The 18441-nt window shown below is 40.2% G+C and overlaps 1 protein-coding gene across 2 annotated transcripts in view; it reads left to right on the top strand.

Moving 5' to 3' along the window:
- skila (SKI-like proto-oncogene a) overlaps nucleotides 1-18138 on the top strand; it is a 33317-nt gene extending 15179 nt beyond the window's left edge. Inside the window, exons 3-8 of one of the 2 annotated variants that reach the window (XM_079818685.1) lie at nucleotides 4477-4569; nucleotides 6626-6711; nucleotides 7420-7565; nucleotides 9110-9372; nucleotides 11383-11604; nucleotides 14267-18138. In XM_079818685.1, coding sequence (XP_079674811.1) covers nucleotides 4477-4569; nucleotides 6626-6711; nucleotides 7420-7565; nucleotides 9110-9372; nucleotides 11383-11604; nucleotides 14267-14515 — 1059 coding nt within the window. In that variant the 3' untranslated portion in view covers nucleotides 14516-18138. Of the gene's footprint in view, nucleotides 1-4476; nucleotides 4582-6625; nucleotides 6712-7419; nucleotides 7566-9109; nucleotides 9373-11382; nucleotides 11605-14266 lie in introns of both variants that reach the window. The other variant, XM_079818684.1, reaches the window with a different exon arrangement.
- The last annotated feature ends 303 nt before the right edge of the window (nucleotides 18139-18441 follow it).

The raw sequence follows: 18441 nt of genomic DNA, 5'->3' as shown, positions 1-18441 counted from the left end.
CAAATCCTCTCAGGAATGAGCACGTCTGAGCCTGTGTGTTTGATCCCCATGAGTGTGTGCGTTTTGATATTTAGAGGCATGTTGTTTGCTCTGGTTTTTGCGCAAGTGTTTTAGTTTGATTATGAATGTTTGGGTTGTTTTTGTGTTTTTGTAGGACGTGGATTTTAGTACTCCAGTGTGTGTATAGGCGTCATAAGTAATGTCAGGAATGCCTGTTTACTTTTATGCAAATCCATACCTGCCATGAGCACTTCCAGGTTAGCTTTCACAACCAAATTCACTCCTAAAAGATTTAGGACTGACTAAATCAACCGAATTTACATTAAATCCACATGATTAAATCAACAATTCACAGTCGCAATATACCAAAATGTTGCTGTATTTACTCTGTAGTGATTCTGTCTGTTCCAACACACATGGGGCCTTAATAAAGAGAATAAATTAGTGTAAATTGTATTAATTGTTACCTTGATTTCAGTAGGACAATTCACATATGAATGGATTTACAGGAAATACAGGAAAAAGTGTTTCAGGAAAAAGACACATGGAACGGTCATTTTGTGGATTTTTATCACATTTAAGTGTCCAACAATCTAATATTCACACGTTTTGTTGATGATTGATGCTATGCAACATTTTACATTTCTTGTTAAAGAAAAACAGAGAAATTGTCAGTGTTTTAAATCTCTCTTTAGTTCCCTCTCTTCCTCCTTTTTTATCTCCTTATAGCCCGCATCAAGTTGGCCTACATTTGTCCACCGTCCAGCCCACATGGAAAAGATGCCTCATCAGTATAGCACAGAGCGCACTGAGCTGAGTCCCACAATGCAATGCACGACACTATTCCAGTGTGATGAATGAAATGGAAGTAATATCTGCAGTGATTTTCGTGACTCATTATTTGATGTGACATTTTTACACTCACTTGGATTACAAATGCTAAACAAACATTTATTTCTGAGACGACAGCTGGACTCCACTTGCGGACGTAAAAGGATAACTCGCCCAAAAATATTCGGGTGTTATCATTTACTCACCCTCATGTCAGATTTTGTTGCTGATTGAAATTTATTTAAATCCAAGTATGGCAAGCAGTTTAAGATTTCAGGATTTCCTCATTCAAATAGATAGGACTTGTTCTTGGATGCCCAAAATAGCTGCCTGGAGGTGTTGCAAAATTGGCCGCTTAGTGAACAGACTTTCCTTGAAAGGGACTTTGATAGTATGCAACAAACAACATGCTAGTCTTTCATTCTGAACACAGCTGTTGTTTCCAGATTGTAAATGATTGGCGTACTTTTCTTAAATCAACTTGGCCTATATTTGGTCACCGTTCACCCGGCTCACAAATGTCCTCACTCTTCTTTTTTCCCTCTGCAGTGCTAATGATGTGTGAATAGGAGACCCATGTAGGGGGTACAGTGAGGGGCCCCAGCAGCTCTGTGTGTTTGTGACTGAAAACTGCACGTTTGCGCTGCTTTTTTCGCTTTATACCCTCTGCCAGAGCTGCAACAGATGGACACACAATCACCCTCATGTGCCGCCTTTCACACGAATTGTGCTAAACTGTGTGTGTGTGTGTGTGTGTGTGAGGTGCTTATAATGAAAAAGCTACTCACGAGTCCACACACGCTCAGCATCACTCACAGTTTCACAAATTAAATGCTTACACACCTGTACACATCATTCAAAACACACAGATATGCAGTCCTAGGGTAGCCTACACGCACACTCTCTGAAATGTCATCGAGTAGTATGACTGTGTGAGGTTGGCCTAGATAAGATTCATCATCGGCCCGTGCGGCTTGTAATTCCCCACTTACAGCGTAGCTCATAAAACATGCTTGTGCGGGAAATGCAAAAGCCTTGCGTGTTTTTTTTTTTACTTTTTCTCATCAACCTCTGTCCATATGTTGTTATTTTTTCGTAGCCGTTTTCGTTAGGGGATCTCCATAGTTGGTAATAAAGCAGTGTTCATTGTCAGAGTCAAAGTGGAATTTGTGTTTGCGTGTCAGTGACCTCATTATGCCCATTTCGAGGGAATGCACGTGAATTTGACGAGGGTTAAAGTGTTCTTAGTTAGATCTAGGATGTTGTTTTGACGTGGGCGTACGGGAGATCCAGGGCAAAAAGGAAACAACGTGTACCCTGGTACTTAAAAATGAAGGGTTGTGTGCGTGCAAACATGCATGCGCTGATGGGTTAGGAGGAGCGGTGGTACGTTTCAAATGAATGAGCTGCAGGAATGCTAACTCCCACCGTTGTGGGCCTTCTTCCTCTCTCACACACACTTTTACAGAGTTTTACATATCACATATGCTTGTGACAAACAGTCTTTGCATCCTCTGGGTGTTTGTGTATTGTTTTTGTGATTGCATGTCGAGACGTGAGGGATTTGTGTTCGCTACATTTGTCAACGGTGTACAAGTAAATAGTGTTACAGAATATGATTGTGTGTGAGACTTTAGCACACTAATTAAAAAGAGATTAGAGATGGCTGAGGTGTTGTGTCCCTGGAAGAGAGCACTGAGAGAAACTCATAACAACCTGATCCCCAGGATTTGGGATTTTGTGTGACTTGGACGAGGAATAACCGTTCGAGAAAACAACTGTCATTTACAAACTGTGTACATTACAATGGCCTTCGCAGCAGACGCTTTCTTACCACTTTGTTTATATTTCACGTCATTTATATATAGTGGATTTATATCATGTATCTCACGTTTGTGCGGTTTGAGAGCATGAGACACCTGTTCCAGTGTAATTTTCTCATGTCCTTGAGGAGAACAGCGCAATAACTCTCTCAGTAAACAGCGCCCACAGCTTTCGCACAACTATCACAATCACTACTCGCACCATGTGCTGCAGGCCAGTTAGATAAATCCTCGTTTTTGTGTTTGTTTTGCTCTAAGGTCTTGCGTCAAGGCTGCACTGCATCTTGTAGTACAGCGGATGGGAAATATAAAGCAGTGTGTGTGGTGTCTCTACGGCTGTTCAAAGTAGCATGCTACTTTTGCTGGTTCTGCAGTGTAGAAAGTCTGTGTTTTTATATATATATATACTCTGCATAATATGCTAATTTTCAGGATGTACAGAATCCCTGCATGACCTAATATAAAATGTGCTGTGTCCAACTGTATCCCCCAATGCAATGCACTTGATCTGACCTTCTATTTTCAGTATGATGAATGAATTGAAAGTAATATCCTAATATCTTTTTTATGACTCATTATTTATTATTTGACTGCCGAGACATTTTTGCACAATTGTGGATTACAAATGCAAAATGTCTATATTTATTTCCTGAGATAAATAGGGTTAAAAAAGGCACTCCACTTGATGAATTAAACAGGATTAAGGTTATCTGTCTGTCCAACCATCTATCTATCTAATCTTTTTTTCTGTTAAATGTATATTTTTACTTTCTTTAATGCCTGTTGTATGTAATATCTGTTATGTTGATGCAATAAAAAAGCATTGTATGTACTATTTTCATACAGTATGCTAGTACTATATTCCTAACATAGCATATTTAAACATTAGAATGGTATACTTAGCTCTTGAGAGATGAGAACGCACAACGCAAACCGTAAACGTGAAGGGGACAGATGAGAGACTGTGTGATTGCATGCGTCACGGGTGAGGAGGAAATGTTGGCTGGGCCTTGAAGTGTGGAGAGATGGGCTGCTAGACATAGTGTGTGCGCTTGTCAAGGTTAGACAGGCTCACCACTGCAGTGTGCTCATTGTTTCTGCCCCCCTCGGCAGCTGCCCACCCCTCCCTCATGCTGCAGTCCTCCTCTTCCCTCAAGAAAAGCAGCCCTATCTCCTACACGCACATTTTCTTGCGTTTAGCGCCAAAGTGTGGGGTTGCCATGTCACCCCACCACCGTACAGCTGCTTTATGTTGTGCGACGACATCGCCATTCATTCTTCAGCCTACAGGAAACAGGAGATCCCATAGTCTGCAGGAAGTTGTAATTTACTCCAGATAAAACATGTTTCTTCCTCCTCTGGCACCAACCCAACCACTACTGTTAGTGTCTCTGTGATGGAGGGACAAGGATGTGCGTTCCACGTTCTGGTTTGCTCAGCCAAATAGAGGATGTCATGGATTATAAACATTAGAAACGCACATGAATCTTCTGAAGAGACCGGTTATGTCAGATGAGTGTGAGGTCTCTTCCCTTTTTTGTCAGCTATATTAGGCTCTGTCTGTGTCTGATAACCATCAGCAGTGAGCTTGCCCTGGATTCATGCTGTGTGACTCGCACGCACACACACACATATGTACAAGCCCCGCAGTGTGTTTGTTAAATACGTTGAGCAGAGGAGGTGATGGACAGATTGAGTGTGGTGATTTGTGCACCGCTCTCTGATATCAGACGTGTTACATGTCTGAACGCTTGCAGCTAAGTGTAAACACTTATGTGAATAAGGTTGTTCTCATAAAGCATGTGTTTGTGTTTTCTCGCAGAAGGTGGTGGCTGACGACAGTCACGGGAGGAAGTCCAGTCCTGCACCCTGCCCACCTAACAGCAAGCTGTCTGATAACGTCCTGGAGAAAAAGGTACTGTCTAAGGTACTGCATCGCTTTACACCAAAGTCCCTCTAATGCAAGGCTATTCACCGGCATCTTGGCAAAACTCATGGGCAGCTATTTTCTATCTAAGCAATAGACCTGCAAATACAGGTCATGTCTGCTTGAATAGGGACTGTCTAAAATATCCAACATTGCTTAGTATGAAAGAACAGTTAAAGGGATAGTTCACCCAAAAATGACAATTCTGTCATCATTTACTCACCCTCAAGTTGTTCCAAACCTGTACGAGTTTCTTTGTTCTGCTGAACACAAAAGAAGATATTTAAAAGAATGTTTGTAACAAAGCAGATGGTACAGACTATGGTAGTCAATGGTTGCTCTATCTGCTTTGTTACAAACATTCTTATAAATATCTTCTTTTGTGTTCAGCAGAACAAAGAAACTCCTACAGGTTTGGAACAACTTGAGGGTGAGTAAATGATGACAGCATTTTCATTTTGGGGTGAACTATCCCTTTAAATCACTAATAATCTGACAAAAATTATTTAGTAAATTTAGCTTTAGCTGAAATAAATTGAATTTGTGAACACTACTGAACAGCCTCCATTTATCTCCAAACTAATTCTGCTTCAAGTGGTCCGTCTCCTCCTTGCCTCTGTTTACACACAGGCACAGAACGGCCTCCCCATTCATCCACACACACCCTCTTCTTCATAGTCACATTCTCTCACTATCTTGCTCACTCATACTCATCACAGGCCTCAAAACCGACCTCACCCTTCCTACCCACCCTCAGACAACTCCCTCATTCACACCCCTTCCTCTCGTTCTGTCTTTGACTCACTCAGTCATTCATTTCATTCAGAAATATCGAATTGCACTTAAACACCAGAGACCCAACAGTCATCTGGGTGTCACCCTGCGTCTTTCCTCTTCATTTCGGGTGTTCTAATCACAAGTGGGCAGCGCTGGGCGTAAACGGGGTCCAAACGGTTTCATGCAAACCATTTTTAGAGGAGGCCCTTGTTCATTATTAACATACAATAACTTTCGAAAGTTTAAGGTTGGTTAGATTTATTTGAGGCTGCATTTATTTGAGTGAAAATACAGTAAAAGCAAATTTAAAATTATTACAATTTAAAATATCTGCTTTCTAATTTTAATATATTTTCAAATGTAATTTATTCCTTTAATGGCAAAGCTAAATATTCAGCATCATTACTCCAGTCTTCAGGGCCACATTATCCTTCAGAAATCATTCTAATATAATAAGTTTGGCTGCTTAATATTTGTGTAAACTATTTTTTTTAACGAATCTTTGATGAATGAAATGTTTAAAACAGCATTTATTTGATTTTCTTTACATTTTGTATAAAAAGGTAAATGTCTTTTTACTGTCACTTTTAATCAATTGAATGCCTCTTTGCTGAATAAAAGTATTTTTTTTTATTATTATTTATTAAGTTTGAAACCTGATAATAGTAAATACAGGTGTACATAAAGCTGTCAAAAGTGGAAAATCTTTTGGACTTCTTGCGGGTTGTGTAAATATTGATTTACTAGTCACGCAATCAGAGGCCGTCCTTTCAAAATCCCTTAACATGAGACCTATCTGAGACGCATTTTAAAATGAAGTGTAAACAAAGCCTCACTCTTACCCGGTATAGTTCAGCTAGCATTTACGTTGTCAAACAACCAGATACCCGCCCGGGCTGTTTCACCAAACGCTGTGTATCTGTCAACCTATGGCCACTGATGGATGAGCTCCTATCATGCATGAATGATATTACAGCAAGATGTTTGTACTGCTCTTTTTGTTTACTCTGCTTCAGGCTGCCTCACTCCCCTTAGCAAGTTTCCCTCTGTGTGTTTGTAAATTTCTGTGTAATTATTGCTGTTCGGCTGCTCCTGTGCAAATGCGCTTGATAATCTGTGTGTAATGAGACCTTAAAGAACTTCTGTATTATTCATGCACAAATATGTGTAGACATGTATTTTAATGCAGCTCAAACAGTCCATTTCATATTCAAACGGCCTTAAAGTGCTTCATTAATATTGATATCAGCTTGTTTTGTGTGTACAGGGCAACTCGCAGTCTTCGCTGGTTTTCAGTCGACTCTTTCCCGATATCAAAGAGGAACCAGGACACAGCCCCATCATCCACCCGAGGTACAGCCTTGTTCCAGGATTTCAATAGGAAGAAGCAACTGCATATGATAAAATGGGAAAGAGTTTTCATAGACGTTATATACACTTAATCTAGGGATGAGAATGTTATAGAAACCGTCTTTTGATTTTGGCCTGTAAGAAACATGCCTAGCAACCATTCAGGACGCCCGAGTAACCTCATAGCAATGCACTGGCAACCAACAACAAAGCCCTAGCATTGTGATGCCATTTTCACCACCCATCTTTTAACTTTTTTAAATGTTTATTTGAAGAGTTAAGATTCAAAAGCCTCTAAAAGCCACTTCGGTCAAAAATGAGATGACGATACTGAGTGAATGCTCTCCGCATATAGTATACATTCATAAAATACTTTCTTACTTTCACTAAATATCAGCATCAGCCCATTCAGAAGTACCGTGCTTGGGTAGAAACCTATACATAGAAGCCTGACAAAAATGCTTATTTTAAAGAAAAACGTCAGACGGACTTGGAGGCTTTTGCATCTGAAGTCTTCATTTGCAAACCTCATAGTAGAATAAGAGCACTTGACCTGAAGACTTGGTGTCTGTCGACATGAAAAAAAGCAATTGAATTGCATTGCCACACTTCAGCTAGAACAACTAGGCTTTTTGAGAGCAACTCCTGTTATTGCTGGAGTTTTCAGTGTCAGTGTTGCATGTGCACTAATCTGAGGGCTTATGTTTGCAGTTACTACCTGTACACATACGATAAGATGGTGGCCCCTAACGTGTCCCTGCGGAAGGAGGCAGAGGTGAGCCATGAGGTTCTGGGGGCCCTGCTTAAACAACACTACAGCAGGAGAGCGCACTCCCACGACAGCCAGCCCACCACAGGTCAGTACACGCACATTATTTAGTTATCCTAGTAAATTAATCTACATACACACGCAAAATGTACAAGAATGATGAGGTGAGATGTTTATGGACATGTATGCGGTTGACTCACTCGGGACCTGGTGAGGAGCTGCTGAAAGGCTCTTGCTAATGATTTGTACAACTCACATTTTATAGTTGCCAGTGAAGAGGGAGAGGGAGAGAATGAAAAGAGGCCGCTGTCCCTGCGAGTGTCAGATCATTCTAGAGTAGAGTGCTGGGGGAGGGGTTTCCAGTCTCCACCGCAGCACACCATATTTCCTCCCGTCCTCCTTCTGCCTCTCTCTCTCTTCCTTTTTCTCTGTGCCTCACTTTTCCTTTTGTACACTTTTTGATCCTCTTCAACCCCCTTCTTGCCCACAACTCACCTCTCTCTGCTCTCTCTCTCTTTTTCTCTTCTCCCTATCATTGTCTCCCGTCTCCCCTTCTTCTATGTATCCGTTCTCCATCCTTTCTTCCCCTTTTCTCTCTCTTCCCCGTCTTTCATCCTCAATTATTTCTCTTTCTTCCATGTACCCGTTCTCCATTCAGGCTCCCAGTCTCTCTTCATCTCTCTTCCTCCATCTCTTGTTCTCGTCCTGTCTCTTATTCTTCCATGTACCCGTTCTCCATCTAGCCCCGGCTCTCTTCTTTCATCTCTTTCACTTTCTCCCCTGTCTATTTCATATGTTTTTCTTTCTTCCCCTGTCTCTCTTCCTCAGTTGGTTTTTATTATATCCACTCATTTGCCATCCTGCCTCCTCTGTGTCTCATTTCTTTTTGTTGTATCTGTTCTCTATCCAGGCTATCCCATGTCTTGCCTTCTTCATCTGTCTCTCTTCCTCAATTTGTCTCTCTTGTTTCCTCTTCTATCTATCCAGGCTCCCCCTTTCTCTCTTCCTTCATCTCTCTCTGTCTGTCTTTCTTTCCCTGTTCCTCTTTTTTATATGCACCTGTTCTCCATCTTAGCCCCCCCCTTGTTCCTCAATCTGTCTCGCTTTCTTCCATATATCTGGTCTCCATCCTGGCTCCCCCATGTCCCTTCCGTCTCTTGTTCTCCATCTCTGACTCATTCTTCTGAGTGTGACAGACATGCCTTAGTCACAGTAGAGGCTAGCAGCAGAGCAAGGCTGTTATTTGGCTCTGCAGTGCCAGACCTGCAGCCTGCCTGTCCTACATTTAAATGAGCTGCATCTCTTGCACACACACTCTTTCTCTCTCAGTCCCTCTGGACTCCCCTATTGCTCAACTAAACATACATGCTAGACAGTTGCCGTTTGCCTGGTGCAGGTGATTTGTATGTAGCGCATGTGTAGCACCTTAGCGGCAGAAAATATTTTAAATTGCGAAAATCTCCACTCTCCATATGCATCACATTTCTGTGATACTTCCAGGGTTCTCCTCTATGCTGACCTTCAAAGAGAGACACCCACAGAGAATTAGTCACACAGACTTTCAGCGCATGACAGATAAAGGTGTGTGTGGTTTTTGTGAGTGTGGTTAACTCTTTCTTCCCTTTCCCTCAGATCTTCCCGCATCTCCTTCCTCTGTCGCAGAGGAGGCCAAATCCCACCACGCGGGTGAAGTGCACGAGCGCCGCCATCCTCCTCCGCCAGTCGCCATGGAGACTAGCTCAGGCGGCAAGCAGCACGCCCCCATTCCCACGGCGGGAAAAGACAGCGGAACAGAGGACGACAAGGACAGGATCATGCTGGAGATTGTGCAGATGTACCGGCGGCAGCAAGAGAAGCTCAATTCCACCCTTCAGAAACAGCTGCAGCTGGAGATGGTGAGACAGTCAAATTAGACCCATCATCCCTACCTCTCTACATAGGCAGCGATCTTCTAAGGATGCGTCATAACTCATAAGTTAGATGTTGGCTTTGTACTCTTGAATAGACATGTGCCGGTATACGGTGATACGATATATCACGATAATGAACTTGCACAATATTGTTATCGTGGTCACTTCAAAATACCGTGAATAATTATTTATTACGAATTATTCCGATTTTTAGAATGCATTTTAAGAATACTTTACCCATCTACTGTTTAAAACGAACAACACCGCTGTTTCGTGCATGAGCAGCTCATGGCAGAACAAGTGAAGGAGACACGCTGAATGAAAATGCACATTCACTCTTTGACAGCAGATGGCGCTGATGGAACAGCAGAAATGCAACCGTTTTGCCGAAAACCTCGTAAACAAAGCAGACTCGCTACTAGAGAGTTTCAAACAGCCATTCAGTTTTCTGTATTCGCTATGGTGCTCATCACATCACCAAATACTTAAATAGCCTTAAGTCTTTAAGTATTATTTTCAAACTTAAACATTTAATATTTTAATCTGGACTACATGCCCTAGATATTGTTTGAATGTTTTGATTCTTTATTGTTCATTCACACACTTTACAATAAGGCTCCATTATTTAACATTAGTTAATTCATTAGTTAACAAACTGACAATGAAAAATACTTCTAAAGCATTTATTAATTTTAGTTAAATGTACATTTTAAACATTTAATAACACATTATTAAAATCAAAAGTTGTATTACTGTATTTAACTGACGTTATCAAAGAATAAATACTTTGTAACAAATGTAACTATTAGCTCTTTTTTGATGTTAGTTAATGCATTAATTAACATTATCTACTAGTGAGACCTTATTGTAAAGTGATAGCCTACCTATTGTTCTTTTATAATTCTTTTGCTCTTTTAATCTGTATGAAACATTTGTTTACTTTATACGTTTTTGTGTATTGCTTTATTGTATTTAAATGTTGTTATTTTCGTCATAAGAAAGTTATTAAACCTGTTATAGTATGACAACACTTTTTTTGCAACTTATTTCAAAATCGTGATAATACCGTGATTTAAAAGCTTTAGCAATTAATCGCAACATGAAAATTTGATACCGTCACATGCCTACTCTTGACTAATTCTCACATTTAATTACAATAGGGACTGATGTTAACGTGCTAACAGCGCAGTAGTCTAACAAGGTGTTTAACTCAATATAAATTAAGGGTGACAATATATATTTAATGTGTAAAGACCCATTTATATTTTGTAGGGAAAAATATTGAGCATGATTTTAATTAATTCACTATTAAAGAAAATAAGATCGAACCTTATAAAAAATTATTTCTTGTTAAAAACTGGGGCTAACAATAGAATACTTAATACTTAGAATACTTTATAAAATTAATACAAAACACATTTTGATATTACTACTTTCATTATTCCTTATTAACCTATTCACTTTTAGATTAGTTGTATCCTTAATACAATATGTATATCACCCACACTGATTCATAAATATGTGCATATACACTGCATATTCATAATCATTTCCTGCTGCCATTTTGGATGAAAATCTTTAAACTTGTCGTATTTCATCTGGGATTGCTTCATCCGCAAAATGATTTGTGCGCTTCTGCCCTAGATTTTGGCCTAAACGGGTATCTTAAAACACAGCATGATTTTGCTGCCTTCGGTTTGAAGCAGCTTTCGTATCAGGTGCACACCTATGATGGTTAAAAATGCTCCTCTAAATAGGCAGCTCGCTAGAGGTTTGATCAGAGCCAGGGAGATGGACTAGATGTGTATCTGAGAAGCTCTTTTGTGGTCCTGTGAAAGGAGAATGACCTTGTTATAGTGAGTGTAAATGTGAAGGCCAGAGCAGAATGGAGTATGTTCCAGTTGAGCTTTATCACCCTCGACTCGTCCACTACAAACCCCTGACCTTTGCCACACATTGTTTGATGCATGTCTTGATGTGCGTGTGTGTGTGTAGGAGCTGGAGGCAGTCCGCGGGGGCGAGGCAGCCAGGCTGAGGGAGTTGTCTGCGGAGCAGCTGGAGCTGCAGAACGAGCTGGAGGCGGTGCACACTGAGCATGCTCAGAGACTGGGGGAGGTGCGGCAGGAGCAGAGACAGCTGGAACACCGACTGGAGCAGCTCAGGCAGCAGAGCTGTGCATGCCAACCCAAAGAACAGGAGGCGCAGTACAATGCGCAGGTAAATATGGGGACCACCAAAAGAGGGCAGAGCCTATCTGAGTGCCCGAATTACTTTGTGACGCAATGATAAACTATACCCAGTGTGAATTATTCCTGTGCCCAATCCAATATGCTGCATGTATCAGCACAGCTCATCTGTGTGTGGGAGTGAATCAGTAACGGGGAGAGAGATACGCACACGCACACGCACACTGAGATGGAGAGCCAGTGCCTGGTTGACTTGCACTGATTTCAGCGATTAATTAGGGCAGTGGTTCTCAAACTTTTTAGATCAAATCAGACCATCGAAGTACCTCCTAACACACAAGTAGCCTATTTGTACTGCTGATATTAGTTTTGATTACATGCATAAATCTATTAAAATTTTAAAATTACCGATTGGAAACAAAATTTAAATAATCAAATTAAGTAACATTTGTGTATTGTATTAATTATTTCCAGAATTGGACACCATGTCCATTTCTACTTATACAGTATCACATTTTGAGACCATTGATTTTGTGTTTTTTTTTTTTTGAGTGGAATCTGTCATGAGATCAGTGTTATTTTTTTTAACCAAAACTATTAAAAATTCATTTAAATTCATCTGAAATAAAGTAAAAAATTATAATAATGGGGGGAAATAAATATTGCCTTGGCAACAAACTAAAATAAGTTTAAAGGTCCCGTTCTTCGTGTTTTTTTGAAGCTTTGATTGTGTTTACAGTGTGCAATATAACATGTGTTCATGTTTCGCGTGTAAAAAAACACAGTATTTTTCACACTATTTACTTATCTGTATACCGCTGTTTCCACTGTCCTAAAAACGGCTGGTGATTTCCTTGTGCTATAAAGTCCCTCCTTCAGAAACACGTAACGAGTTCTGATTGTGCAAGCGGTTCCTGTGCTGTGATTCGACCACAGCTTAGCGCACGTGAAAGCGGTTCCTGTGTTGTAATTTGACAGCAGCTTAGCGCACATTGGAAAGGTCACGCCTCTTAACGGGGAGATGTATGCGTTCAATAATCTCTACAGCGTCCCTGGGAAAGCCAAACAAAGGTGATTTGACTCCTGGATGAAAATAACAGCGTCTCGATGACATGGCGATAAACACACTCAACGCAACAGTTCCTTTTCTCCACGCGACCGTCCGCTTCTCCACGTGGGACAGCAACAAGACCGCGCCCCCTTTTTCGCGTTTCTTTGTGGGCGGAGGTTAGTCTGTTCTACTGCTCTACTGACGTAATTAAAGAAGGAAGTACCAGGATGTAGTCCAAGCCAGCCGTTCGCTGTAGGCTCTGAAAGGGAACTTCTGTTAAATAAAATATCTCGCTTGGCATTGAACTTTGAGCTTTATAATTTTACAGGTATTATTTATGCTCTAACAGCAACATTACACACTAACTAAAGTTTGAACAATGGAATCGTGAAGAAGGGGACCTTTAAGTAAAACTGAAATAAAAAATATTAGAAATATTGTATTAGAAATATTTAAAAAGCACTTAACAAAATGACTAAAACTTAAACTAAAATAAAAAACTAAAAATCAAAGCTTATTAAAAATATTAATACATATTATAATAGTATGCACATGATACTAAAATAACACTGCATTATATATGAAATTGCTCAAAACATTTTCTGAGGCTTTTATAGCTTATAGCATAGTTTTGTTAGCCTGACATCGTCATACTCAATTCTAGTCAGAATATGAGTCTGAAACTGCTCCGTTGGGCTGTGATTATGGGGCGTGTTTCAACCGAACCAGGAAAGACCTCAATTGGATAGACCTACAACCAATCAGAGCAACGGAGCGACGCATAACGTTAGTTATCAAATGTCAACAGAACTCAACTGCACTGTGTTGCCATGTCCGCGGGTTGAAGCGACCCCAATTATGTGATATACAGACCCAGGAATGCGAATTTTAGCTGCCATCCCTGCCAACATAACACATATTTTATCCCTCAAATGCCTTTTTTTCCCGGAGAACCCCCCCCCCGGAAAGCTATTGTGCTTGTTTTTGGCTAGTTTTGAGGAAAGTTAGCAATTGGGCGGGTTTTGTTGTAAAAACTTGGCAACCCTGTACCTGCACGCACGCTGGAATAAGTAGCCTAACGTTAGAAGGAAAAGATGAGTGTAAAATATCTTTGCCGGTGTTGTAAAAAAAAGAATTTAAGGATACACAGAGTACTTACCAACACGATCATCATTTCTGAGAGAAATAGTAAAGGTGAATGCATATACGAACAAGTTCTCCGTTAAGGATTAGAACAAACTCAACCCAAGCGCCTTTGATGACGTGGATGATTACGTTTCTGTTGATCATCTGTCCATCATCGTCTAAAGCCCGCCCTGACAATTTCATTGGTCCGAACAGTTTCTGTTCGGGCATAATTACTTCTCTATGGATCAAGTCCAGACCGAACTGCCCGAGTAAAAATGTTGTGGGCGGGGCTATGTTCGGCTGGCATCCAGGCTATAGTTTTGTAGTAAAGGAAAGACAATTGTATTATTTTAATTTAGACAGACGTTTTACTATCACATTCAGTTTTTTTTTTGCCGTGGCGCTATAGATTTGCTCTGCTGAAATGCAGTGCAGAAATCACTGGTGTTCAATTTAGTGTTTTATGAGATATTGTGTGCATTCCTGTTTCTAACTCCTCTCGTTCTGTCTGCAGCTGTGCGAGCTGCGCTGCCGTCTCGAGCGTGCCGAGGCGGAGCGGCAGGAACTGCAGGAGGAGCTGTGCAGAGAACGGGAGGCCAGAGAGAAGCTGGAGCTCATGATCTCACAGCTTCAGCTGCAGATGGCCCAGTCTGGCTCCAAGGGAAGCCGCAGCAGTAGCCCTGCCCAGCCTCCGACCCCCTCCGCAAGCCCCCAATCCCAGCATTCCCCCATTTCTCCGGCCCCAGAGGTAACCTCCGGATAAACCCCTGCTCACCCCCTCTCTCGCACACTTCCACGCCTGTAGCCCAGGAACATGCTTGCCCACTCCCTGCAGAGAGACAGACAAACACAAGACAACCTCTGCAGAAAAGAGCAGCTCTCCCATAAACGTTTCCCTTTGTGTTCCCTTAATGTTTGTTTAATTTAAAAAGACTTTTCGTGTCTCCTTTTTATTCCTCAGTCCCCCTGCCCTCGACCAGTCGTTAAGCAGTTTTTTTGGATGTACATGTTTGTTTTAATTTATAGTCGTGCTGAGAGGCTGATGGGACAGACGAGGTGTTCCTTTTCAGTACTTTTTGACTCCTGTGGCGTCGGGACAGCGCTTGAGTGCTTTTCCTGTCTCAGCCCTTTGGACACAGGAAACAAAACTGACACTCAGTAAAATACTACCTGTCACACAGAGCCCCAGGATGCCAAACAGCAAGACGCCAATGCCCTGCAGCAGCCAGAAACCATGTGGATGTTTACTTTTTATTTTCACAATGTGTATCATTATTTCTTACAGACAAAAATGGGAGATGTTTTTGTTAATATCACACAAATATCAGTCAAATATTAAATAGAACTTTAAGTAACTTTAAGTTATATTTTATACAAGTGATTCAGAAAAAAGGCACCCCTTACCGAGGCCCCCCTGGTTTAAGATCATAATTCTCCCCCTCTTCCTTTCCTTCTCCCATCCATTTTCTTTCCCTCCCCTCTTTTCGGTCTGGTGTTGATTATATGTTTCCTGTCTGCACTGCTGACCCTTTGCAGGCTGGTATATGACAAACAACTCTGTTCATTCCTGCGTGATGCAGTAAGCAAAGACTCTCATTCGCCCTCTGCTGGAGAACACTATGAAACTCGGCCCCCATTTAACTACAATATCTGCAGTTGTGAAAAGGAGCTTTCAGGGTATATGCATGTTCAGCATTGAAAGAGTTCCTGTAGTGTCAAGGAACTTGTTGGTTTAGTTGATTGGAAATTACAAGACCGATTAGATCAACATGCTATCTTCAAACAAAGCACACAGTTGACCTTAAATCGGTCATTTTCTTGAGAAGGTTCCTCAAGGATCCATTAGAAATGCAGTTAAGAGATTGCATTGAAGTATGTCACAATCTCTCTTAAACCAGGGCTGATTTCTTTTCTGAACTTTTTTTTTGTTTTTCGTTTTCCCGCCTCTTCATTCCTCTGTGTCATTATTCCGGATGACTGAACAAACAGGTCTGACAGAGAAAAGAAAAACAGACAGGGGGCCAAGGGAGGGACATTAAGGAATTAATGCTGTCACGATAGCTCACAGTCAATGGGGGTTGAGGAGGTGTGCTTTTTCTCCAAAGAATGGGGCAGCTGCCTTTGATGCCCACCCATACATCAACTGTTAGACGGATACAGGAAGTGAAGTGTTTTTGCCAGTAGTGCAGCCAAGTGAGTTTATAAACCATATTAGTCAGAAATACAGGCTTCTTTCATGATGTACATCTCGTATAGAACATTCCACTGTGCACAACTCATCGATTTCAAAATCAGCCAAGCCGCAGCGTTTTTCTAAACCTGATAATGTGTACAGTGCAAAACCTCTTAGACGTAAAAGAGGACAACGTAAAGAAACACCCTGACTTATGTGAATATATCCAGCAATGAAGAATCAAAAAACAAGACTATATTGTAAATGAGTGCTTTGCCATTTTTGAAGTTTTCTTGAAATTATTCAGAAATTATTTAATGTAATAACTAATAAAGATTTATATACACTTTGTACATACGGTAGTCATTAATATATTAACTAAATTCTTATAAATAATCGTTCAAGGTTTCTGATCACATTTGCAAAATCTGGGTGTAGCCCAAGCTCTATTGTTTAATATTGTTTTTGGACTGAAGAGTGGTGGTTGATAAAAGTGTGTGTTGTGGTGTATGGGGTGGGAATGCATGATGTTCAGAAGAACCCCTACGCTCCATCAAACGGGGAATGGGACGGCGGCGTACACCGTCCGGTACCTCAGTGTCTCCCTATAGTCTCGTCCATTTCATTGGAGCCCACTGAGTCTGACAACCTGTTGTTATTTTGATGGTGTTCGCTTTTCAGCTTTTCCTTTTCCCCATATATATAATTTAAAATTATTACAAAGAAGGGAGTGAAATAATGCATGTATTGTTATATACTATATTGTTATGCTAAAACAAAGGTTCATTATTGCTAAAAATGCAGTGAATTTCTTTTTCTTTCTTTTGTATTCTCACATATTCAAGCTTTCCAACAAATATTCCTTCATATTGTCTGAAAAAAGTAGTCTTTATGTAAATGGACACAATGTGCTCAAGAGCCTAATATAGATGCCAGACACTTTTGATATGAGAGACTGTGTGTGTGTGTGTGTCAGTGGCAAATGAGACATGCTTCTATATCATTTGAGAGATTGTAGCATTGTTTTGTCTCTGTAATACATTACACAAGTGTGTCGACTACCATTTCTGTACAATCAGTATTAGGTTTCTTTTATTTTCACCACAGTTACCTCTGTAGCAGCCAGTTTCAATGCTGTTTTTGATAGTTTTGGGGTATTAAAGTGTATTTCTGAAGCTTTTTAGAGTATACCTTTTCATTTGTAACGATTCTATGAAACGTATAAATTGCATTTTGTACACAGGGGGGCGCTGTATATCTTCTATGTAGAATGCCATGTTAAATTTGAACTATGGGCATAGGAATACAGTACTCTTTAGACTCTAGAAACAACAAAACTGTTTTTGGCTTCTGCAGTATTAAGCAAATGAATACAGAGAACATTGTACATATTTGAGAGGTGTGAAATATGTTGAATGTCTGATGTGTACAGGCCTGGAATAACATAATTAGTAAAATTGTACTTTAAAGCGATCTAATACTTAAGAGTTTTCCAGCAAAGCTACCATGTATTTTGCATTCTAAAGGAAAGTATCCCATTTTACTGGGGATAATTAATACTGTGGCTCCCTTGCTGAATAATGGCAAAAAGAGACAAAAGAAAACTACAATTATATAAACTGAACATTTTTTATATTGGTAAAAATACACATAGTATACATTACAAATAACTACCTGCCAGCACAGCATGTGTCCCTATTATCTTGATCACACTTTTTCTAATGTTAAACTGAGACATTAATACTAAAAAAAAACCATGTGATCCCCCCCCTCCCTCCCCTTTTTTGGAGAACGCACTCAACGCTGTAATAGAAATGATATCGTTTACAACTTTTTTTTAAACAACAAAGATATTTAAGTTGTAATTCTGAGATATGAAATGCAGTGTTTGTGTGTATCATTGCATATGTTGCCAATCCTAAAGTGTGATGAGAGGGTTTTTCTTTTTTTTTTTTTTGCTCTTGCATGAAAATGAGACGTTGCTCTCCTACCTCATGTTGTGATATAAGATGTTTTCTAAAGCAGATGACACATCTCAAACTGTTTATCATGATTGATATTTACGAGTTAAATACATGTACATGCTTTTAGCTAATACCTCAGTTGTATCTAGTATTTTATTGTTTATTTCCCCTCTTTCAGACATTGTAAATATATCTTGTATAGACAATGAACTTGGATTCAATTCAAGTAAAGTTCTGTAGTGTCAAACTGGTTGTGTCATTGTACTTTTTGTATTTAAGCACATATGCTCTGGAAGATTTAACACCCAAGCTATGAAAATAGAAAATATCAGATTGGAATACACTTAAAATGTCATCTTTGTAGTACACTCTAAAAAATGCAGGGTTAAAAGCAACCCAAGTTGGGTTGAAAATGGACAAACCCAGCAATTGGGTTGTTTTAAACCAGCGGTTGGGTTAAATGTTTGCTTAAAACAACCTAATTGCTGGGTTAAAACAACCCAATTGCTGGGTTTGTCCATTTTCAACCCAACTTGGGTTGTTTTTAACCCA

This window comes from Gobio gobio (genome assembly GCF_949357685.1).
Source record: "Gobio gobio genome assembly, chromosome: 6".
Classification (NCBI taxonomy): Eukaryota; Metazoa; Chordata; class Actinopteri; order Cypriniformes; family Gobionidae; genus Gobio; species Gobio gobio.
This window is presented reverse-complemented; position numbering and strand designations above follow the sequence as displayed.